This window comes from Parasteatoda tepidariorum, chromosome 1 (genome assembly GCF_982258835.1).
Source record: "Parasteatoda tepidariorum strain Cologne lab strain chromosome 1, Ptep-v5.0, whole genome shotgun sequence".
Classification (NCBI taxonomy): Eukaryota; Metazoa; Arthropoda; class Arachnida; order Araneae; family Theridiidae; genus Parasteatoda; species Parasteatoda tepidariorum.
In genome coordinates, this window is record NC_141755.1 from 47,005,510 (window position 1) to 47,032,007 (window position 26,498).

At 28.2% G+C, this 26,498-nt stretch overlaps 1 protein-coding gene across 2 annotated transcripts in view; it reads left to right on the forward strand.

Moving 5' to 3' along the window:
- Positions 1-26,498, forward strand: part of LOC107451385 (chitin synthase chs-2) — a 69,877-nt gene that overhangs the window by 8,619 nt on the left and 34,760 nt on the right. For both annotated transcript variants that reach the window (XM_043057390.3, XM_043057383.3), the window contains exons 2-7: positions 13,067-13,196; positions 15,738-15,976; positions 19,437-19,609; positions 20,570-21,543; positions 22,542-22,635; positions 24,522-24,724. In XM_043057390.3, the coding sequence (XP_042913324.2) occupies positions 13,099-13,196; positions 15,738-15,976; positions 19,437-19,609; positions 20,570-21,543; positions 22,542-22,635; positions 24,522-24,724 (1,781 nt within the window). In that variant the 5' untranslated portion in view covers positions 13,067-13,098. The remainder of the gene's footprint in view (positions 1-13,066; positions 13,197-15,737; positions 15,977-19,436; positions 19,610-20,569; positions 21,544-22,541; positions 22,636-24,521; positions 24,725-26,498) is intronic.

A 26,498-nucleotide genomic window follows, 5' to 3' on the forward strand; every position in this document is an offset into this window, starting at 1 on the left:
CAGTAGTCAGTTGTAGCATTTTTAACAGTGGCCCTCTTTTAAAACATGTGGCCCCTTTTCCAAACGTTGAAAGTTTTAAATGATTGAAAAGCAGCAACTTAAAATTAATTATGTAAGGCATTTCTATTGAAGCGTTTCGCAAAATATGGTAAACATTACAATGTTCATTTTCAAAATAAGAATACAATTTAAAAATCAAGCGTGAAATAAAGCACCTTAGAAATATTATAAAATATTTATAATAATTTTTTATTTAATAATGATAATAATAATAATAATAATAATTCTGCATGAAGTGCATTTTTGATGAAACAAGTGAAGACGGAGTGGTGATAGGCAGACAATTTTTTAATCGCCATTTGTCATATTTCGTCGCACTGTGACCGAAGGTGGCTGTTAATTTTGCCGTAGGGTTTACATGCCTTTATTTTTTCAGTACATGAAAAATTTTCATGGGTATTTGTATTAATATTTTAATTTTGCTTCAAATGTACACATTTTGGTACCTGCTAATAGATAACGAATGTAAAAGAAAATTTTAAACTATTAAAAATTGCGTGGCTGTGCCTCAGATAGTTTGAGGGTTAAGAAACTACGAACGTTCAATCAACAGTTCATCGAGTAGCAGTTTAAACCGTAAAGAAACTATGCATTTTGTAAATAAATCTAATGTAAATAAATCCATTTCGTGGTAAAATTGTGAATTGAACTGTGTTAAGTGAAGCAAAATTATCATATTCATCACATTGTCACATTTATTATAGTCATGTTGAATCTTTTTTTTTAATCAATAGATTAGTTTTCAATGTATTGCATATATTGCTGACAATGTAAGAAAAACAGGTATTCTATTGAATATTTAGGCATTTTATAGAATGCCTAGAGTTTTCAAGCAATGATAATAATGTAATATACATAAATTATAATAATTATTATATTCTTTACCTAGGCACTATATATAATACTTTGGCATTGTATATACCACCCAAATATTGCGTATGGTACCTAGACATTGCACTGAATGATAAATTATCCATTTAGGCAAAATATGAAAAATTTAAATTATGAATCTACTATTTAATAGCTGTTCATTAACTCAAAAATGTTATTTTGAAAAAAGAGGGAGAATAAAAGGTCGCAATTAAAGAGGTTTATAATATATGTCACCGGCAATGCAGGAACCACTAGCAATCTATAAAATTCTTATTGATCAGAAATTAGAGCAAATAAAAAAGTGTTTTTTTCTGAAAAATTAATACCCAAGATATTTTTTGACAAAAAGCTTTAATATGTTGTTATAAATTATGCCTGAAAACTCCCCTACAGTCTTCTGCACGCTTCCACCTTTTTATAACAGCCGACCCAATTTTTGGGGTTTACTCCGCAGCCTTGCAATTTTGAACCCAATCCAAAAGACAAGGGAATTCCTGGATCAAGTATTGGGATAAATTTGCCTTAGTGGAGGAGGGAAGCTTTTTGATGGATATGGGGTGCGATTTGAGGAGAAGAAAAGAATTTCTTATAATCAGGATGGTGAGGCATATTTTCGGATGTATTTTTTTACGCTTAATCGAAACAGATCAATATCGAATTAATCAGACTAATATTTTAGAAGTCATAAGTGTTTTACGAACAAAAAGTACAAATTTGAATTTGCACCTATCTATTCATTTGATGTAGCTACTTAAACAAGTGAGACATTGCTTCAACGTATTCTTTTACACTGAATTGAAAGAGACTATACACATCTTAATGTAAAGTATAGTTCAAAAGTAACAATAGTTTTTATGCATAAATTAGCGTATGCACTTTACATTGCTATTCAGGAATTCTTTGAACATGTAATGTATAGTTTTCGATGTAATTTTTCACGTTGAATTGAATGAAATCATATTCTGCAGGTTTGTCGTTTGGCATTTTATAGAATCTATAAAATGCTGTATTTCAATCTTTGCAGGCAACACATAAAAGGTGCACTTTTTAATGCTATAACATCAGACCTTTTAAATCAGTTAGGATTTATAGGTTTCAGCAAAAAAACTTAGCTCTTAAATATGCTTTGCTTGTTTATTTTGACAATCTATTAAGTTTGATTCATTAAATAAGAAGGCGATAGATTATATATTTTTTTATAAATAATTTAATTGTAAATCTAAACAGCACAATGCTATAGCAATTGCACCACGCTTTAATAAGTTAGGGGTTGACAATTGCGTACGCTTTGTTTGATTATTTTGGCAATCTGTTAAGTCTGATTCATTAATTAAGATGGCGATAAATTATTTATTTTCATTATTTATTTAATTGTAAATTTTAAAAAAGAAGTTCCAAATGGTCTGAAAATAAAAAAATTGGTCCTTTTTTTAATGCTGTTATTTTATTAAATTAGTCAAAAGATAACCTGAATTTAAATATTTTATAGAACTATGATTTTGGAACAAATGATTTAATTAACAAGATTTAATATTTTCATTTCAAATAATTTTCCTCAAAGCTCATTTCGTCTAAATTAAAAGGCATGACGTTAGGCTATTTCGAAAGAAAGAATGTAATAAGAAATTGCGATTTTATTCTTCAAGGCGATTAATATCAAAAAATTTCTATTATAATAATCATAAATTCTTATCTTAAATTTCGACCCAAAAAAAGGTTAGTTAATCTACTGAGACATTATCATATCTAAGAATTTGCTTAAGATTTTATTACACAAACAAATATAACTTATCTAGTTTTGTAAAATAAAGAAACTAGGATTGTATGTAAATATGATAAACACTAATTAAAAACTGAGCATTTTAAATTTATTGGTGAGGGGAGTTGGTAGGGTATATACCATTAATGCTAAAACTGACCTTTTTCAAAGTACCTTCCGCATGAATAAATGTAATAACAAATAAAATATTGCTTCAGTTATGTTTTCACAGAATATTTACATACAAAAGTTCACACTGTGTTAACTGTTAATACATATCTTTGGCCGATTTTTTTTTTTTAAATTATGAACTGAAAACTTTTAATTTTTTAAAAAATTTCATCATTTTTGAGCAAAAATCTTTCATAACTCAAAATGTATTCTTGATAACGCTAAAACATTATCGCAGCATACAACTAATATAATCTCAAATATCCACAAAACATTTTAAAGCGATATCATAAAAAGTTTTTTAGAAAAACTTGATCGAAAAAGATCAGTTTCAGCATTATTGATACAGGACCTACAGACTCCCTTTAATTAAGGTGTAAATCGAAATTCTTAGAGAAATATAATAATATCAAATTTTTCCAATCTCAAATAGTTAAGGTTTAAAAATGCGTTTTATTTAAATATAAAATCATTAATCTATCGATGTGTAATGTCATTTAAATGGTTAAGACTTATTCTATGCCAAAAATAAGCTAGCTCGTTAAACAATAAAAAAATATTCTTTAATTTAAAATTGAAAAATTTCCAATCTGGAACTGATGATTGCATTGTGTATTATAACTCTTTATAAAAATAATTATAACATCTACTTTTCAATCCAATTTCAAAATGTTAATTCAAAAAATAAATAAATTATTTTTATTAAAAGAATTTTCATTTAGAAAATCTTTTATCAAACAAGTCTTTTTATTAAACAAATCTTTTTATTTTCATTATTTTTAATTAATTAATCTGTAAGGATATTGTCATATCAAACAGTTTATCTAAAACTTCATTTTATCAATATAACTAAGTGATCTAGTTTTGTAAAATCAAAGACAAGGAAATTTCATTAATTTAAAATTAACAATTAATGCCTATATGAGTCAGAAATCGTTGAGGATAATTACAGCGTTTCATTTTCCTGTTTAAATTCATAAAAGTTCTGTTTTCTTTTGATGGATGAGATAACATTACCCATTGATCAAAACTTTCATGACAGAAATGTTTATTATGCTTTTAATAAACCATTACTGCTTGTATTAGTTGAGAATTTGTTCTATAATTAAGTTTGCTTTTCCTCGATTATTTTTTTCCCACTTATGTTATCACTCTTAGATTCTCCCAATTCACACGGAGATTTGTGCTTTAGAAATGTTACAGGAATTTTCATAAAGGCTTTCGAAGTGTAAAAAGATACGGAATCTTCGTTTTACTTCCTTAAAAGTATCTTGTTTCCGGTATAATTAATAGTTTAATGGCCGGGTCCTTAAAACTATGCGGGCTTATGATGTCTGCAAAGCAAAAGTTTAACTTACTATTAATTGATCATATTATCATTTAAAAAAATTTTTATAAAGGTTACAATTTATTGTTTTTTTTTTAAAAAAAAGAAGCACTTCTTATAATGAACAGGATTTTATAAGAATGAATTATTTTCCTTACATCCACTGGGTTACTTTTGAATTTCTCATTTTTTAACTTATTTTTAATTAATTTTTTCATTAATTAGGACACAAGAGCAAAGACTGAAAAATGCTCGGTTTAATGAAAGTGAAATACTAATTAAAATTTCTTATTTTACTGTTTTCTACTCTAACCCGTGAAATTTCGAATTATAATATTAGAAAAGTTCTTCTACTATATTTGCTAAAATTTAATTCATAAAAGCTGTTTTTTTTTTAAAAAAAAATAGTATGCTCAATAACAAATGACAACATATTACTGAATGACGACACAATGATGTGTGAAAAATAACACAATGAGTAATAAAACATAATATAACACTATGATAAATAATATAATAGCAATTTAAACTAAATCACATATTATACATAATAATATATAATAATAATAATATATAGTATATAATAATAATGAATAATAACATAATAATAAATAATATAAAATAATAATAATGAATAATAACATAATAATAAAAATTATAATAATAACATAATAAAACATAATATAACATAAATAAAAATTACATAAATAACATATTTAATGGTTTTTATAAGTTAGCTAAGTCAAAACACTTAAGTTTTCATTCCTAGAAAATTTAAACATTGTCAAAATATAATAAATTTTGAACTAAAATCACATATTTTACGTATTTTATGAATTGTGAATTTTAGTTCCTATGGATAAGTGAAGTAATAAATACGGTACTTTTCGTTTAGTCGGGTGAAAGCGAAAAGTCGCCAAAAAATGTCGAACTGAAATAATTTATTGTTATTTTTTTTAACACTCAAAATTTTTAAATAAGTAAGCAAAATAGGAAAAAGTTAAATAAAATTTTAAAAAAGTTTAATTTTGTTGCGCCCGGCTAACCGAAATGTACCAGAAATACTGTACTTTATAATTTTCAATGAAGACTACTATCCAGAGAAGTGTTTAATAAAATAAATTTTAATAAAAATGAGTAATTACGTATTCTTAATTAAAATTTGTCAATTAGTTGTAAAAAACAAATATAAAAAAATTGTTTTGGCTTATGTTTATAGATTGATTAAACAGTAAGATTCGTTATTTCAGTAAGCAAATAAATACTATAAGGTGTATTATAAAGTGCTAAAGTTTAGTAAAATAGACGAGACTTGTTAATTTCTGTATGTCTTGTAACGTTTTTTTGGAATTTTAGACATTTACAGTTAATTTCACGACATATTTTTAAATACGAAATATGAATAAATTAATTATATCATACGAGTTAATGTGATTTAACGAAAGTAACGAAATGATTAAAAGGAACCGGGTGTGTATTTTTTTGTAAAATTTATCTTTTCGCCACATGAAAACGTGAGGTCGTGAAAGTAATAAAATCAACGAAAGCAATCGCTTGCATGAACAAATGCATAGAAATATTATTTATGCACTTATGACAACCATTTGCTGAAACACAATAGAATATCATCACCATTGAACTAGTTCCGCCAAGAAGCTATCATACCTCAGAAGTTTTTGCAATAGAGGCAAGATTATTGAATATCATAAATGGTGAGGCGTTTACCCGGTAGCAGACATATAATTGACACAGTTTTCTGACAATATGACTTCTAAGAGCTAGTCTCAATTGTAAAACTTTTTTTTTTCAACTTGAAAAAAAAATGTTGAAAAACTTTTTTTTTTGTTGCCATTCTTTTTCCTGATCATTAAAATATCGTCTGCTTTCAATTACTAACTAGCAGCAAATAAAACATTTTGATTTTAGTATTCTTATATTTTTTATGATTTTTTTTTTAGAATGATTATCATTTGAAAGGAAAAGTAATATCACATGTCGAAATTATATTTTGCAAATGAGTTTTTTTACGATCTTGCAACAAAACAATCTTTTGATATTAATGTTTTTATGCTAATTCTCTGAGATCACACAGACATTTATTACAGCACAATATCTCGTGACTTTGCAATAAGCAATAATTCTAATTATCTTAAAATATTAAGTTTATATTATGTATGAGTCATGCATTTCTTCCAAAAAAGCTCTAAAAAGTTGAACTGTTTTCTTTTTGAGATATTCATTTTTACGAAACTTTTGCGACAAACTTTTTGAAGTCGTATTCTTTAATTTAGATACATTTGAAAAATTATTTGTTCGTCAAAAAGAATTTAAAAAGGAAGTATAGAATTGAAAGTTAGAAATCAACTAATTTTTCTTAATGAAAATTTAATTGCTTTAATTTTCCTATGAAGTATGAGGTTTATATGTCGAAAGGAAAGAATGTTCTATCGAATATTACTGCAATACATAGTGCAATTTTTTAATCCCTAGAAAGGGAATTATGTTCTTAGAAAAACAAAAAGAGGGTAAAGCATTTGATTACGTGCATTAAAATTTCTATAGTAGCATTATGTTATAAGTTAATTTAAATTCAGAAATCTCTACGATATCATTAGATTTAGAAGACTTTCTTTAAACACATTAAGTTGTAAAGACGTTTTTTTAGTCGACATTATGTGTCCGTAAATAGAATTAACGGGAAATTTGGATATTTTTAACATGGATTATCATTGGAATGTTGCGCATTACAAATTTGAGCCATTCAAATCACCATTAATTAATTTTTCAATTTTTAATTTGTATAATTCGCATTAAAATTTTAATATGACTTTTAAAAACTAGTATTGATAATTAATGTTGATGCGCCCAAAGTAGAAAAGATATGTAAACTCTAACTTTAGTATTTCGCTCGGCAATTTTGATATGAACGAGTAGCATAGTGAGTAAGTCTAAGGGCACTGAAAAAAATTTCGGATCAATTTCGGGTAAAAAATACCGGCACTCGGGGTGTTGGTACTTTTTACCACAAAATCTATTTTTACCGAAATATGTTATGAAACAAAGAAATTTGACATACCATAATTTTTACAGTAATAATTACCGTATACTCCCTGAATTACTTCAATTAAATAAATATTGCTTAAGAAAATTATGGTATAAAACTTAATAGGAAAAAAATTTACGGTATAATGGATTTTACGGATGATGCATCTAAAGTACCAGTACTTTATACCACAATGTGGGCCAAAAAAATTTTTGTAGTGTACTATTGCTTTAAATAAATTAAAAAAAGTTAAGTTTTATGTGAACTAACTATCTCTGCACGTGAGGATAAATAAAAATTACTATTTTTGCTCGTTATTGCATTCCCGCTTTATATTACAATCCGATTTATCAAAGTGGTTTTATAAGAGAGGTATCCGTTTTATGCACCTGTTATCATTATAAACAGAAACTCCAGGTTATGTTAGTTTTAAAATATTTTCCAATTAATAATAATAATTTCCAAATATTAATGTATTTATAAAAGTAAATATGGTGCGAACTAAAATACCAACAATAAACACCCTTTATCTTTGAGAATAAAAATGAAATATAATAGATATAAGAGCTGAGTTTAAGACATATTGAGAATTACTTGCTTATTTTTTCTTCATTTGATCGATAATTTATTACTGCACAGGATATTACAAACTTTGGGATGAACATCGAAACATTGAAACCGGGGTTTATCATTGTTTTCCAATAACTATTACTTTTCAACTTATTACTTTTTATAAGTTAATAATAATATCAAAATCTGTGTTTGTTTATAAATTTCACTTAAAAACCTTTATAATTACGCGTATGAAGTATTCGATGTTAAACAATATTACATTATATGATCTATTTTCACGGAATGAATAAAGTTTACAGAAATTACCACTTATAATCTGGAAATTAAACAAGAAAAATAAAGGTAAAAAGCGATACATAATTTCTTTAAAAAAAATTACGTGGAATACTTTTTGTGAGTGATAAATATGCAAAGATTTATATACCAAGCGGTAATAAAATATGCTTCTTGTTGAGACATCTCCTTCCATTCTTTGTTAAGCAGATCATTTCCATTTATAAAGAACTTACATCTTATTCTCTTTTGCAATATATCGCACATATTAGTAGCAACAATTTTATCAATTCAGAAGAGCCAGAATTTGAATCGAGTAGCAACAATATTCCTAATTCTGAAGAGTCAAAATTCGAAATGAGTAGCAACAATTAGTAGCAGCAATTTTATTAATTTAGAAGAGTCAAAATTTAAAACGAATTCACGTGGGGGGAGGGGGAATTCTGATAAATTACCGTACTATATGGTAATGACATTTCTGGTGGGGAAAAAAACATAATTCTGGTTAATAAAACCAAAACATACGGTATTTACATCATTCATTTGGTAAATTTTCCGTTCATATGGTAACGGTTTACTGAAAATTCTGAGATTCAAAATTATGGTTCTGATTACCACACAATTTGTAAAAAATACTGAACAGAAAAATAAATTTAGCCGAATAAATAGTTTTTATACCATGATCTAAGGTATCATGATAAAATTACCAAAATTTACTAACTTTACCAGACTTTATTGCATTATATGAAACCATGTTTTACCGTTAATTTTACCAAAATAATTACAAAAATAATTGCAAAAACGCTTCTATAAAAATTTCCGAGCTTCTTGGTATTCCCTTAGAGCCAGACACAAGGTATATTTTACCACATTCTGGTAGTTTTGACCATACTTTCTTTCTCAGTGCATCGTACACAAGCTCATCATGAAATCGAGTCCTGAAAAACGGTTTCTCCCTTCCAAGTTGATTAAAAAAAATTATTTTGTGTTTCGACTTTTATACAGTAATAGCCAGCTAATTATATATTAATTACTTTCATAACTCCAACACTCATGCGCGGGATTTAAGGGATCAGAGCATTTAAGCAGTGTTTTAGAAAAAAAATTCAAAATTATCAATAATTTGCAAGGGTTCCTTTATTTTACAACTATACAACTAAAAATTTTTATCATTTTAAAGCGGTACAAGGAAAAAAATAAAACAACGTTTTAAAAAAATGAACAAATGGCGTTTTTCAATGAAAAAAAGTTTCTTTTTTGAAATACGCAGAGCCAATAAAAAAAATTTTTAAATTACAATGCAAGGTAATTTTTTCTCATTGTTTCTGCAAATAGCGACAAAGGTAAGAAATAATTTAATGAACTATATTTTGCTAAAACGCCACATTAAAAAGAAAAAATACGAAGTAGCTAAAAGTCTCCAAAAAAAATTTTACACCAAAAAAAAAACCATTCAAAAATATAATAATCATACATGTTCATTAAAGAAACATGAAGTCAATGTGTGAAGATTGCTTTGATTTATAAGTTTCTCCTATTTTAAGAATGTAATTTCGATACATAGTATTTTGAGACTTAATTCAAGACTCATAATTTAGGATATATCATTTTAATATGTGCGAAAAGGCAACAAACTTTAAAAAAAAAACTGAGAAAAAAGACGATTTTTTTCTTCAAAATTCTAGCTAAATCTAATAACCTCAAAACGATTTTCTAACCTACCAAGTTTAAAAAAAAACTTATATAAAACATTAAAAAAAAATCTGATGAGGACGACTGTGTTGTTGACAAGAAAAGTGTTAACGCATAAATAATTCACTCCGTTCTCATTATCATTGTTTTCTTTGATCGATTCTTCACGCAAAACACATTATCAATACATTAGGAAGCATTTTCCTATTTTGTGTTTATTGGAGCGTAAAACAAAAGGATTTCCTACAAATATCCACAGCTGTATCTATCAACCTGCACCATTACATCTTATTTATTATATTTTGTACTATGGCCAATGAATTGTTAATGAGTATTGAATATGATTTGATAATCAACATAAACAGTCGATCAGGTAGATTAAAAAAATATTTTCACCGTTAAATAGTTCTTGATTAATGATGCTTTCAATACGAGAGGCTTAGGATTTTCGACCTACTTTTGATAAAATTATTTTTTTTTTATTCAAAATAAGATACATAAATTTCCAGTGTTTTTTTTTCTCTTTTGCTTTTTTTCAACGCATGCGTATATTTTTTGAACTGCAATTAGTTTTAAAAAAATATTTAAACTATACTGTTTTTAAAGATGTTTCAAAAACACTAAAACTTAGTCAATTAACGCTTATTTCCTTTCATAAAAAAAAAGCTGTCCTGCTCAATTATCCTAGAAAACTGCATTTAAATCAGTATCTCTGTTTAACTAATCATACGACTCATATACTCGGAATCAAAAACATATTAACACTTTTAATTTCCCTATTTAGGAAATTTTATTTTTAATTAATTCCTTGATTTGATAGTCAACATTAACAGTCAATTAGGTAGATTAAAAAAACAATTCCACATAAAATATTTCTTGATGAGTATTAATTACTTTTTGACCTATTTCTGATACAATTATTTTCATTTAAAATAAAATGCATATATTTCCAGTGTTTTTTTTAAACTTTTTTTAATGGGGTGCATATTTTTGAACAATAGTAATTTATATAAAATATTTATATATAATCTTCGAATATATATATATATATATATATATATATATATATATATATATATATATATATATATATATATATATATATATATATATATATATATATATATATATATATATATATATATATATATATATATATATATATATATATATATATTGAAGAGCCATTACATTATGACCACCCTGTTAATAATATGTAGGATCACCTTTAGCCCTCAAAACTGCAAGCACCCGCCATGGCATTGATTCCACAAGGTGCTGATAGGTAGTCTGAGGTATCTGGTACCGAGCGCTCACCAACTGGTCCTGCAATTCCCTCACATTGCGAGGGGGTAGCGTTTCCAAGTAGGACCACAAATGCTCTATTGGATTAAGGTCAGGTGAATTTGGGGGCGAAGACATGGCTTGAAAGTCACTGGAATGTTCCTCGACGATTCGACCCTTATGGTGCATTATCCTGTTGGTAAACACCATCCCCTGAAGGAAAAACTGTTGCCACGAATGGGTGAACCTGGTCTGCAACTATGTTCAAGTAGCTTAACGACGTCAGGGATTGTTCTATGAGGATTATGGGTCCTAATGTGCCCCATGAAAACATTGTTCCTGGGCGAGAAACCATGAAAACCTGGGCGAGCCCATTGTTATAGATGGAGGGTGGTCATAATGTAATGACTCTTCGGCGTATATATATATATATATATATATATATATATATATATATATATATATATATATATATATATATATATATATATATATATATATACATTAATAGATGTTATTATTATGATAACATCCTGAATCCTCAGATCTGGTTGAAGTTGGTAGGCTATTAGCTGAATGCTTAATTGCTTAAAATTTAATTAACTTATTGAATTTAATTAATTTTTAAATTTAATTATTTTATTTTTTTAGCTACATTTTTTCATTTATTTATAAAATGAATTTTATTTTGAAATAATTTACCAATTCCCCACACCGAGAGGGCATTAATGAAACATTTTGTAGTGCCTTTAAAAAAAGTGCTAAATGTTAGGGTCTCAAACTAAGTCATTTTTTAGATATCTTCTTAATTATTTTTCGAAACAATTTATCAAAATGAAGTAATTAAACTATCACACCTATTGAAAAGGACAATTTTCCAAAACTGGTACATTAGCTCTTAATGGGTTAGTGATAATATAAATCTATACTGTGAATTTCAAATCAATCTACTAAAAATTAAATTTAGTTTACTGTAATAATTTGTTTTTTTTTTCTTTTTTACTTTTCAAGTGTTCCTTTAAATGTTCTTAATGTTCTTTCATTCACTAATTTAATGTTATTTATAACTAAATATGTTAATTTATCACATGAATAAAATGAGGAGTCTGACCTTGGTTATAACTTCCATGCAAACAAGCTTTTGTATTCATTTAATGAAAAAAAAAACAGCAGATATTTATAACTATTACTATTTGTTATTTAGTAGATAGCCTTTTGAAATATTGGAAAAATGTTATGAAGTTCAGATAAACTATTATAGATTCTTGCAAATGGGAGAAAAATTATTTTTGTTAACGAGAAATTTAAATCAGTAAATAGCTTTTTATCATTTTCTGGTTTCGAAAACCTTGTTTTTCGAATAGAAAAATTTTTATCCTTTTTTTTTATATAAAACGAAATGCATGAGGGGATTATTTAATAATCTTTCACTTTAGATGTAGTTCATTTTAGATTTCATTTTGGAAATGCGATAAAACAGCAGTAAATTCTGATGTAACGTTCAGAAAACGACTGAAACTTGCATTTCCCTTTGACACGTAATTTCAGTTGAAATTTATGCATCCTAACTAGTCGTAAACTGACTGAATTTAATTATTAGTGAATAAGTTTTACTTTCAATGGTTGGGAATTTATTCTTATTTTTTCGCTCATCAAACACCGATCTTAAGCTAAAATCGGAGCATTCTATCTTTTCGGACAATAGTCGAAATTAAGAAACTTAGTCCAAACTCGAAAACGAATTAAGTAAAACATGCCTTACTCATTTTTAGTTACATAAAAAATTCTTTATGAAGTTTAAAAAAAAATTGTCCTCGTATTTTGTAGCAGATAATAACAATCATACTCAATGATTCCAAATTAATAAAACAATTGCGGAATGTAATTGAAATTTAATGTCGAGGATTTTAATTATTCTATATATAGAAGGTAAATATGCATAATACAAGATGAAAATTTCAGAAATATTCTGAGAATCAAATATTCTCTACATTTTCTATATTTATTTTAGGTATCTGTGATAATTTAACTGCAGCCGAAACAATGGCTCCGGTATCAAGAAACGATCTCGAACTAACGGATGAAGAGTCCGATGACGATAACGATGAAAAGACCCCTCTAGTTGAAAATCCTTACGACAAGTAAGTTTTATATTATTACAAATAATTAACTTCGTTATTTCTAAATTCAATACTCCATTTTCAGAGTTTTGTGAGATCAATTTTATTAACGTAAACCTTGGTAAATTAAAACTAGTATTTCAGACAACGTAAATCAGTTGGAAAAAGTAAAGTACTCACGCTGCATTACAAGAGCAGTTCTGCTGTGTGTACTCTTAATTTTCTATAAAGTGTCAGTGGTGTAAAATATTATAAATTAAATGACTTCCTATAAGCTGCCATCCTTGGCTAACAGTGCTTACACCTATGGTTCCTTCTAGATGAGGTTAGGTTGAAAAAAACCGAGCAATTTTTCCTGCCAAAATCTGAGATTTTACGTATTTGCCAATAAAAAATGGAACATTGTTCCGATTCTAGGAGAGATTATATGGTGTTTAGAGTGGCTAAAAATGTAAATGGCTAAAAATAAAATATGGTGATGTCTTAAGGCTCCCCAATCTATTTTATCAACCCATTTTATTATGTGATTCAGTAATTTTTTTTCTACAGCTAAAATTCTTTTGCCTTACTGGTTCTTTATTAATAAGGTTTAACGTATTTTTTTCAAGCATTATAATATTTATTTCCAAAAACCTTATAACAATTCCATTTATTTGCAATTGTTGTTGTAAATGTTTTAAGTTATTAATAACAATCTCTCCTACGTAACGTCTTCTATGATAGACAGCACAAAAAAGTTTTCTTGATTTTTGTACAGTTGTAGTTAGTTAAAAATAAAGGCAAGACACCAAACTAACAATGAAAATTAATGCATAAAAATTTAGTCAGCATTATTAATGGTTAGCTGAGCAAAAAGTTGGTATTTACTAGTTTTTAAAATTACTTTGCTGAATTGTGCTCGAACTGTCCTTGCTTTATCTTATAAAGATTGACTTGAGTCTAATCACAAGATTAGTTTCTATAATAATTAATTCTAACTCATTTAATTATCGTTGACGGGAATACTGAATTATTTCTCATGGAACTATTCCCCCTGGAAATACGATTTTGGCATAGTATTAAACCTAAATTAGTTTAAAGTAGGCATAACTGTTGGGAAAAAAGGTAATTTTATTTTAGAAAAAATTAAGCCTCTGGAAAATTTCCATGAAGGCAATTGTCTCAAAATTTGAGTCGATGAATGTATTGTATTCATATTTGCTTCAAAAGATGCTTAAAATTAGTTCTCCAATTATACACAGCTTAAAGAGCTATTATTGTCTAATTAGCAGTTCTTACCTTCTTCTAATTCAATTTCTAATTTTCTTCGTCCTTTTTAAAAGATCTTTATATTTTTTCCCCATGTTTTCCTTATCTAACTTATAACATTTCTCATTGCTAATCTTTGATTGAAGCATTAAACTGATTTTGATTAACAAATTGCTTCCCAGTTCAGAGTAATCTATTCTGGTAATCTGGTAATCAAACTGGTTGCTGTCCTTTCAGTCTCATTGTGTGTTTCGACTTATTAACTTTTTTTTATAGTATTTTTGTTTATATTTCAGTTAAACATCTATTTGCGATAGCTAATGTGTATATTTATTTCATTCCATTTTTTGTAAAGGATTCTAGAAACACATATTAAGAGCGGTAGTTATGGTACGTTTTATGTTTGAACAATTACAAAAGAATAAAATGAACTTCACTTTTGTTCAAACAAGGAACTATAAATTGAGGGAACCCAGGGAAGATTGTTTAATCATTGAAGGAACCAACCATTTAAAAGTTTGAAACCTATGATATTCATTATTAATTAGAAATAATTGCGCAGCGTCCATGCATTTTGAGCTAAAAATATAACGAGGTTCATTCAATTTAAAACAGAGCAAATCAATTTGCAACTGATTCAGAATTAGAAAAAGTTAAATTTGTTGCTAAGTTTAATTACTCAATTAAACTTTTTCTGTTGGTAATGCAAATCTTTCCCTGAAAATAGGATTTTCATTAAAGCTATTTTCAGTCAAATTTGATAAAACATTTTATAGTTTTATTTGAACTTCAAAAAACCTGCACTGTAGTTGGGTGTTATTGCATTTGAACCAATATCTGGTACATGATTAAAAAGTCAATTTTTAAAAAAATAAGTTCCCAACCTTAATTGAAAAATTAGTGGTACCGCAGTGGACTGACCATAAGACACGGTTCCCAGTAGATCACTGAAGTCAAACATTAATGGCTGCTGCCAGCGTGATGGTGGGTGGTCACTTTGATCAACCTGCAAAGAGACCGAAAGTGTGCGGTATCAGCCCTCGATAATTTGTTCTACAAAAATGTGATTAACTTCTCGCGCAAGTCATTGGGTTGCCAAAGAAGTGGAGCCATCTCCTCTGTAGAGAATCAAAATCGTGGTGGCATGCCTTCAGATCATCCTCATGTATGTTTTTCCAGACAGTCGCCAATAGCGCGTTGATCAGTTCTAGAGCGACGTAAATAAAGTACTAGTACCACTAGAAAGGTTATTCAAAATGCATTTTATATAAGTAAATTGTAAAAAAAATAATAGTTTTTTTTACTCTATTTTAGGAGTCGAAAGGAGGATCTGAAAGGATGGGACGTGTTTATAGTCACTCCTCCCGAAGAGGAGGACGAGACAGCAACATCAAAAGCCATCGATATTACCCTAAAAATGATGAAAGTCTTCGTATACTTGCTAACGTTCGCCACTGTACTAGTATCCGCTGTCATAGCAAAAGGTAGCTTCCTTTTCATGACATCCCATATGCGAGAGAGCAAGACTTTGCCTGTATGCCGCAAGGGTTTAGGTAAGTCGATTTCATTGTTTTTATGTCAAAAAGTATCACGTCATAATCAATGTTATTTACCGACAACATAATAACAGAGACAACATTTAATAATATTAACAGTGAAATGCCAGAACATAGTAAATGTTTTGAGTTGTGAATGGGCCAATAGAACATTCACTATTCGAAAAATGTAGTTCCTTCATTGAAATTTTACTGTGTGGTTATTAATGTTCCTGACTAACAGCATAATAATACAGGGATAACGTTTCACAGTAATATTAATAGCGCGATATACTAGTAGAGCATTCACTTCTAGAATAACACAATTTCTTCATTGAATTTAGACTACATTATTATTACAGCACAATCAGAGACATAATGTTTTAACAGAAATAACCACTAACCAGTAGAAATTTCACTTCTGGATGACGTTTTGTCTTTATTGAAATTTTATAATGTGGTTATCAGTGTTTCTGACGGACAGCATAATAGGGGAGATAACATTAAACAGCAATATTAAAAATGCGTTGAACCAGTAGAGCATTCACTTCTAGGAAGATGTAATGTCTTTATTGAAATTTTATAATGTGGTTATCAGTGTTTCTGACGGGCAAAATAATAAGGGAGATAACATTTAACAGCAATATTTATAATGCGTTGAACCAGTAGAACATTCACTTCTAGGAAGATGTAATGTCTTTATTGAAATTTTATAATGTGGTTATCAGTGTTTCTGACGGGCAAAATAATAAGGGAGATAACATTTAACAGCAATATTTATAATGCGTTGAACCAGTAGAACATTCACTTCTAGGAAGATGTAATGTCTTTATTGAAATTTTATAATGTGGTTATCAGTGTTTCTGACGGGCAAAATAATAAGGGAGATAACATTTAACAGCAATATTTATAATGCGTTGAACCAGTAGAACATTCACGTCTAGGAAGATGTAATGTCTTTATTGAAATTTTACTAGGTGGTTATCAATGTTCCTGGCAGACAATATAAGAAGAAAGATAACGTTTAACAGCTATATTAGTAGTGCAATGTGCTAGTTATATTTCCATGTCTTTTTTTTTTCAAAAGGAGTTCATCATCCAGTAATCTTCTAAATCAAGAGGATCGTGACTAAATAAAAATTTCCATTTCAACCCTTCAGTCAGAAGTTCATCTGATTAAGACACCCACCATTCACCTGTAGGAGTGGTAATTCTCTCTCAATACGTAGAACGACGCCAAAAAAACTAGTTTGAAACAAAAAGAAATGCCGATTTGTGGTCATTGTTCGAAGTGGATAGGCAATTGAAGTATCCCCGCTCTGATTGCTTTTATTTTTCATGCCAACTTCCATAATTGTCTCCTGATTGGCATCAGGGCAGTAAATCACGACACCGCTTAAAATTCTGGAACTCTTCATTGTCACAATATTGAAGAGAAATTCGAATTATAAGAACAAAGAAGAGGAAGCATTTGTTTCTTTTGGTTAGGAAGAGAGTGCAGCATGAATGTTTGGATGTTCATTGCTGATTAAAATTGATTTCAAAAAAAAAATTGGGGTTAATCGACTTGTTTCCGATTCATTGGATCTCTGAGAGAGAAAAAAAAGTCGGGAATTCGATTGATTAGAATCACCAATTGAGAGGAGAATCATTTATATAAAAATGTTTATTCAAGATTCATTAACTTCTTGGGGAGAATTTTCCTTATTCTGTTAAACCAATGATATAATCTATCGCTGTTATGTATTTTTATGCTATGTTAGATCGATATTCAAATCTATTACTGCTGCTTTTGTTCATATTTCTGACCCATTCCTTGATAGCAAATACCTTAAAAAGTTTTTCAGCTACTTTATTTATGACGTTTCATTTATAAATGTATGAAAAAGAAATGCATTATATTTATACTGACAATGCCTGTCTTCATAAGATTTAAGTGGAAAAAAATTGTACTTAAAAATAGATGTCCCATAGCTACCATCTGTAAAATCGCTGTATATTAATGTTGGTTATTAAAGTTTCAAAGCAAATTATTTTACCCACCTTACGGAATCAATAATTTAAACATATGCATTTAAGTGTTTGTAAATTAGCTTAATTTTTAGATTATTTGTCAAAATTTAATTATTATTTTACTGCTACTTAGTAAGATATTTCCGAACAATTGATCAAGTTGGCAGCTAATATAGCCTGAGAAAGATTTCGAGATACAAATTTAACTAACGTATTTTTAAATTATATTATATTTTTTTAAAGTGACCCTCTCCATCCAATTGGTTTATATGAATTGTCAGTACAGATAGAAAATAGTTATCATCCGTAAAAACGTACTCGTTGTTTTCAGTATTGAACCTTTCTATGGTAAATGCAATCTTTGTATTGTAAACAATTGCTTTTTTCAAAAATACTAAATATTACTACTAAAATACGTGCCTATTTTAATTTATATCCATTTCAATTTAATATAAAAACCATAAAATATAGTTATAACTGTATAATTATAATATATTAAACTAAAACATATGGGATTTTCTAAGCTAAATAATGAAACAGTTTGGTAAAAAGTGTCATATGAAACAAAAATACTATGCACGTATTTCTCTCCTCTTTCTTTTTATAGAGAAAGAAAAAAATATGATTTTTTTTTTTTTGAAAAAAATTTTACTACTTTTCCTCTCACTGCTCAATTTTAATAAAAAAAAGTTTTACAACTAGGGAAATTTGATTTAGGTAAAGCTAAGGGCAATTTTACAATACTTAGCAGCAGTCATGGCACTTTATTAACTGCATAAAATTCCATAAGGTTTAGTAGGTCAAAATGTAATTGCAACAATCAATAACTCTGTAATCTAAATACCACGTAATTATGATTATTATTAATCATAATAACAATTTCAATTTTAATTATAGGTACTCATGATTATTTGCATCGTAATCGAAACTCGAAGGAATAATAATTACTTAAATCATTACAAATTGTAATCAGAACCTTATTAGTTTTAATCATAATGTCATTGTTATTCGTAATCGTAGATTATTGTTAGTTGTAATTTTGATTATAAAAGCAATCGTAAGTATTGACTCGTGATTACAAATAACCCAATACATTAACCCAATTCTAAAAGATGCATCGTAAAATCATTTTGAAGAATGTCCCAAGTTTTTTGAGTGATTTCTGAGGATGAAAACACTTTTTAAACAACAATTCGATTCTTTTTACTTGATTAATTTATTTTCTGATACGTATTTTCAATCTATATAGCATTTTTGAATGCTGGTTGTGTGACGGATTTAAAATAAAAACTTATAGCTTAAAAACTTACGTTTATTTTGTAGGTATTCCTTTAAATATGCTTTTGTAAGAAATTTTACCACATATCATATTGAGATGCATTTGTTGGAAAAGTTTTGCCATCGTTTATATCAAAAAGCCATTTAATAAATATGTTATAATTAAAGATTTATTTTTCTCTTTCAGGTTTAGATAGAGATAGAGATTATGAAGTGTATATACCCACGATAGAAAGAGTAGCCTGGATGTGGGGCTGTTTTTTTGTCTTAGTTATACCAGAGTTCTTTAGCTTATTTCGAAGTTTTCGTATTTGTGTATTTAAATCATATAAAAAGCCAAAACCCTTGTCTTTAATAACAGTAAGTATTTTAAAACCAATATTTAATTACTGTGTAGCTATTTTTTTTTTTTTTTTAGTTTTAAATTGTCATCATTCATTTTATAAAAAAAGCATTTCAGTGCAATACACTTCAGAATTTCTTAAGTTTTTCACTCTTCCAAAGCTCTTTTTCAGTGATAAAATATAAATATAGATTGATGATATGAGTTAAAGATTAGTATTTAGTTGGGAAAAAATGCCAATGGGCAACTATTTGGGCACTTAATCTTTCTAAAAATTTTAAACGAACTTTTTTTCACCATTTGTTTTTGTGAATAAATAACACCGTAAGACATGTTGATTTTAAAATTCAGTACTTAGTTAATCACAAAACAAGCAGAAAAGTCTGTTTAAAAAAATTAAGAGTTTTGAAGAAGAGTTGAATCTTCGCTGAGAACTGAAGTTTTTAATTCTTGTTTCTAAACTTCTTCGTTAACTTTACAAATAATAGCAATAAGTAATGAATGTAATGCAATTTTCGGGGGAAATTATCTAATTAGCTAGTTTTTTCTCCTTTAATAGAGATGTCTAAGCTTACATCCCTTCACTTACCTGTCCACTGGCAATCCATCAATGATCAATTAGTTACAAATGGTCCAATAAGAATACGTTTCTATTGCAGTGGGGAAGCAAATCATCCAATAGGAATAGTGCAAAACTTGGCGAACAAAAAACAACCATTCCCAACCGCAAAATTATGACAATTGATAAATTTCTTCCACTCAGTGATATATTTCAGCCTTTAACTTAAACATTTCTATTATAAGTTTCGATTCCATGAATACTTTTTAATTAAAACAAAAGACTCGACAATTTTTCTTCCGTTGTATCAAATCTTTTAAGTTGTTTCCAGTTTATGGCACCTTTTAATTTTATCAACGAACCTGTTGGCACGCGTTATAAAAACCTGTAAAAATGATGTGAATTTTTCGTCTTTCAGGTATTTATTGCAGAAACAATGTATACAGTTGGTTTATGTCTCCTAGTATTTGTCGTCCTACCAGACCTTGACGTCATCAAGGCAGCCATGCTCACGAACTGCGTCTGTTTCATCCCTGCAGTCATCAGTCTTCTTTCCCGCCACTCTGATGAACCAAGAAGACCATTAAAAGTGATATTTGACATGCTTGCTATCATCTTCCAAGGCAGCGCCTTGGCTATATGGCCCATCACTGAAAGTGGGCCAAGAGCTTGGACAATTCCAATTGCAGTAGTTCTCGTATCAATGAGATGGTGGGAAAACTATCTGGATAAAAGATCTCCAATAGCATTTATCAAAAAGCTCAGTAGCATCAAGGAAGATCTTCGGAAAAGTCGCTATTTCATATATGTTTTCCTATCCGTGTATAAAATGGTACTCATATTATGCACTATGTTCGGCTTAGCTCATTTAACAATGGAAAATGCTTCGCTCATATTTAAAGGTTTTTCGCTCAGCTTTCGTAGCCATCCTATAAGTATTCAACAAATAAGAAGAACAGTTCTCCTTTCTAATATGCCTGACATTCCAACAGCAAGTCCATTAGATGAGCAAGTATCAATTCAGTCTGTTGCTTTGGCACCAATTCACTTGGCGTTGATACAAATTAGTGCTGCGCTTGTGTGTTATGTCTTTGCCAAATTTGCTTGCAAGATATGTATACAAGGATTTAGTTTTGCCTTTCCTATCAGCTTAACGATTCCGGTATGCATATCAATGCTGATTGCCGCTTGTGGGATTAGAACAGAAGACGAATGCTTTTTCGAATCTTTTATACCTAAATACTTGTTCTGGACTTGTCCTGAAGGAAACTTCCTACAAGAGTTTGTGTCAGATAAATTTGCATGGATATGGCTACTTTGGTTATTGTCACAGACTTGGATAGCAGTACATATTTGGACACCAAAATGTGAACGTCTGGCTAGCACAGAAAAGTAAGTTTCTGATTTTCTTTTTCCGCTTTAACATCCTTTAAATCTTTCTTGTAAGAATGCATAAAAAGAGCGTTTATTTTAAACGGTTATCGGAATTAATGCTAGAATACTACTGTGCTCAAATGTAATGGCTTTTTAAAACTTTTTCCAAAAATGCGCAGTGAAAAAATTGAAAAATATTAAACAAAATCAATAAATAATCGAATAGAAGGCTCTCAAACAATTCCTTTCCTATTATTTTTGTTTATCAATGGAAAAATATCCCCTGAAAATTATGCCTTGCTTAAACTTATTACAACTTGTTTTTAATAAATAAAATCGTTCGTAGAAAAAAATTGCAAAAATTACTGTTAAAATTAAATAAGAAGAATTTCTGGCATATACATGCATACTTGAAAGTTTTTAACCAAAGTAACTGGATTGGAATAGAGCCAAACTTAAATCGTTGAGTTAAAACTACAAACAGCAAAGTTCTCAAAATATATTGGCATCGCAATTTTTAAGATTTTCTGCAATTGGGAGAGAAATACTCAAAAGAAGAACGTAGACTACTAAAAAATAACTAATTTTCTCAAGAAGATAAACTAGCTTTGACATTTCTATAATTACTTAAAATATAAAATAAATAATTGGATAAACAGCTGCATCTAATGAAGCAAATGATATTAGTTTGGTACTCAGCAAATGAAGAGCTCGGTACCAAAATCTGCTATTTCTAGAATACTTCGAATAATAAATAAGTTAATTTCTTCAAGGAAACGATAATTGAGAAAAATCGTTTTTGATTTTATATGCAGACCAATCCAGACCAATGAAGTTTGAAGTTTAAAGCATAACACAGCCTTGGATTGGAAACATGTTAAATAAGTCTTGAAATGTAGTTTTATATCTAAATCAATTTTCATCTTAACTTACTTAGCAGGTTTTGATATTCGTCATCTCAAATTTAAGAATAAAAATCGTATTTTTGACTATTGCTATCTTGCATTACCCAACAGGTTGTTCGTGAATCCTATGTATTGTGGGGCTTTAATAGATCAGTCCATAGCTCTAAACAGAAGAAGAGATGACGAAGGCGAAATAAAAAGTGAAGTAAGTTATTTTGCTTTTATTTCTCTCATAAATTAATTTAATCTCATAAGTTATTTAAGTCAAGATAAAAATGCTTGCACAATTTTATAAGTTTAAGCCTTGAGCCATGGTGTCCCAGGGCTCAATATGATGGTGGCGCTTGCCTCAATAATGAGGTGACCCGGGTTCTAACCCAGCGACAGCTGGTCGATTCGAATTCCGCACCCGGCTCGCAACGACCACAGTTCTGATTTAAAATATCCTCAGTGGTAGACGAATCATGAGTTAGAGTCCTCTTGCCGTCAGGTTAACTGTGGAAAGTTTTCTTGGTTTTTCTCTCCATGTAACGCAAATGTAACTATTCCCCATGTAACGGGTTAGTTGTATCAAAAAATTCCTCCACGAAGGCAAATTTCTCCTAATATTTGAACCAGGAGTTCCCTTGTCTTCTGAATTGGGTTCTAAATTACAAGACTACGGAGTTGAACATTAGTAGCCGTAAGCCCTAAATTGGGTCGATTGTTCAATGACTGTTATAAAATAAAATAAAAAGTTTAAGCCTTAAGCAAATGTGTTTTGATTCTATTATTCAAGTGACACTTAATGGTGAGCAAAAGAAGAAAATAAAATGGACTATCCTAGATAACTTTTCATTTAATTTTAGGATTTTTACGTTCTAGTACTCAATCTTAATGATTCGAATGGGAGACTTTAAATATGCAAATTAATTAGTGCAGACGATATTTTAAGTTACGAAATCAGAGATAAAAACGAACTTTTTCTGAATAAAAATAAATTTTTTTTCGATGGATTTGGATTCCTTACCCCCAAAATATAGGAGTCAACCGCCATCTGGGAAATATGGTCCCAATAGTTTGAGCAGGAGAGCGTTCTAAAGCAGGAGAGCGTTCTAAAGTTGGTACCCCTTAATGTTGATTTTACTTTTTACGTATTTTACCATATCTTGAAACTTTTTAAAAAAATTTTCCCCTAATTGTAAAGTTCATTTATCTAAAGATAATTCCATGCAAGAAATAACGTTTAGTAAATATTATTTTTAATTCTTGTATTATTTCATTTATTAATAGTAATAGTCGAAAGAAATTTTATTGTAAGGTATGCAATGTTTTAAATCATTTTAAAGATTGTAATTTCACATGACAAGATACAAAGCTTGTGCGAAATTGGTCGACTAATTCCTGAGAAATCATATCTTAAAAATACGACTTTTTACAGTGAATACAGAGAAAGTACATTTTTTTGCCTGATTCGTAACTTAAAATACCATCTGTATTAATTAATTATCCTGCTTGAGGTCCTCCCTCTCAAACTACTAAGATTCAGTCCTAGAACGTGAATATCCGATCATTGAATAAAATGCTATTCACGTTTTTTTTTTTTTTTTTTTTGCATTGCATTGCATTGCATTGCACTAAAAAATATCCAAGATGTAACGTATACAATTTATAATGATCATGATTTTCAGACTAAATTATGTCACTGGTGTGTTGGTTTCTAGAAAATAATTGTTGAATTGTTGAGATGGTTATTATACAATCTCTACTTGGTGCTTCTGTTTAACTCTTCATCCAGGTGTACACTTTTTTTAATGAAAGAAGATATTGAAATTGATCTGTAGCAAAACTAAAAGCAAATAAGAATCATTGACTGAATCTTCCTTCCACCTTATATTTTTGAATATTACTTGAAAAATTTATGTTGCCTAACATGCGTAACGTTTTCATGTCGATGAAGAGCTTAAGTATGCAGAAAGCTACCGATGAAACACAGTTTATGTGCAAAGTTTAAAATAGTTGCTAGATTAAAATGGTTAATAGATTTCTTCTGAATAAAGTTGAGAACTTATTGTGTATCTTAATATTTTTCATTTATTTATTTCGTTACAGGAATTAGATTTAGAAAATAAAGAAGATAACGATATCTCTCAGTACTACGAAACCATTTCCATTCGCAGCGAAGAATCCAGTAGTCCATCGGGTAAAAGTGTCCCTGTCAAAGGATCTGATCATATCACAAGAATCTATGCTTGCGCAACTATGTGGCATGAAACTGCTGAAGAAATGTTGCAGATGTTAAAATCAGTAATCAGGTAACCCATTTATTTGATTTTTTAGAGTGAGTAAGCCCAGCAATCTTATCTTTGCCCCTGCTTGAGTAGAATCATGTATGCAAAATGCATTTCGACTGAAATGTAAAATTGCTTGTTTCTATATTCCAAAATCTAAAACAAACTCTTTCGATCCAATTTGTGACATAATAATCCCTTTTAATGCAAGAAGAAAATTTTATTCATTTATTTTATTTTATTTCATTTTATTTATTTTATTTATATTATTTCATTTAATTAATTTATTATATTTTAATTATTTTATTTATTTTATTTTATTTTATTAACTTTTTTTTATTCTTCCTTTATTTCAGTTTTATTTTTTATTTTTTTATTTTATTGTCTTTATATTTTATTTCTTTCATTTCACTTAACCTTTTTTTGTTTAATTTTTTATTTTACTTTTTTATTTTGCTTTGTTTTGATTTTATTTTTTCATTTTTTTTTTAAATTTATTTTTTCCATTTTATTTATTTTATTTTTTTCAATTTTTGTTTTATTTTTTTATACATTTTTTATTTTTATTTCATTTTTTTTAATTTCATTTTTATTATTTTATTTTTTATTACTTTTATTTTTTTATCATTCTTTTCATTTTAATTTATTTTTATTTATTTATTATTTATTTATTTTTTTATTTTTTTTAATTCTAATTTATTTTATTGTTCTGATCCGATTGCTACCATAATTCCGTTTAAGATCTTATATATTCCGTTTAAGATCTTATATAGGTGAAATTCCTTGAAAAAGGAAGGAAAAAAAAGTTTTCCGTGACATCTAAATCAATCACCTAAATTATTTCTTTATTCGTGAATGACCACCTAGAGCGCATCCTTTAGCTTTATGACCTCATCTATCTTTCGATCCACACTGCATAAACCCAGTTTATTCCCATTCGAAATGAACGACCAGGAAATTCACTTTCGAGTTGCGTAACATTTAGGTTTGAGGATTCTTCAAGTTCAAAAAACTCATGTTTGAAGCAACTAAGACGGATCAGATTTTCTCTGTTTAGATTTCTTTTGTATTAACAAAAATATCCATCACAACTTTGGAGTAACTTTTTTTTCTTCCTAAACACACAATCCGTACTCAGCATTTTGTCTTTACGATTCAGCCTCGGGACATTTCGTCCCTTTCAGGTTAAATTGCACTAGGTTCCAAAATGCGTTAAATTTAACAGCAGTGTATATTTGTATAACTTCGCTATATGAATATACACTGTTATTTATATAACGAGCTATAATGTTCGTTTATAAAAATTAATAAATTTTTTTTTAAAACTTTCATTTGACAAGATATATTAAGGCAATATTTTTATTTTTCAAATTTCAGATTTTAGCGCATTAAGTAATGTAAAATGTTTATAATTCAGAATTAAAAATTTTTAATGGAGATAAAAAAATAATCTTATTATTAAAAATAAAATTAAAATTATTACATTATTAAAAAATTATTTTAGTACTAAAAAATTATTTTATTATTAAAAAATTATTTTATTTTTAAAAAATTATTTTATTTTTAAAAATTAAATTATTTTATGATTGAGAATTTATTTTATTGCTAAAAATAAAATTATTTTAGCATTGAAAATTTATTTTATCATTAAAAAAATTATTGTACCATTAAAAACTTGTTTCATTATTGAAAATGAATAAAATTATTTTAGAATTTTATTATTAAAAACTAATTATAAGTAAACACATTTTAGTGTTGAAGAGCTCAAAGAAAGATACATTAAATGTTAGAAAAATAA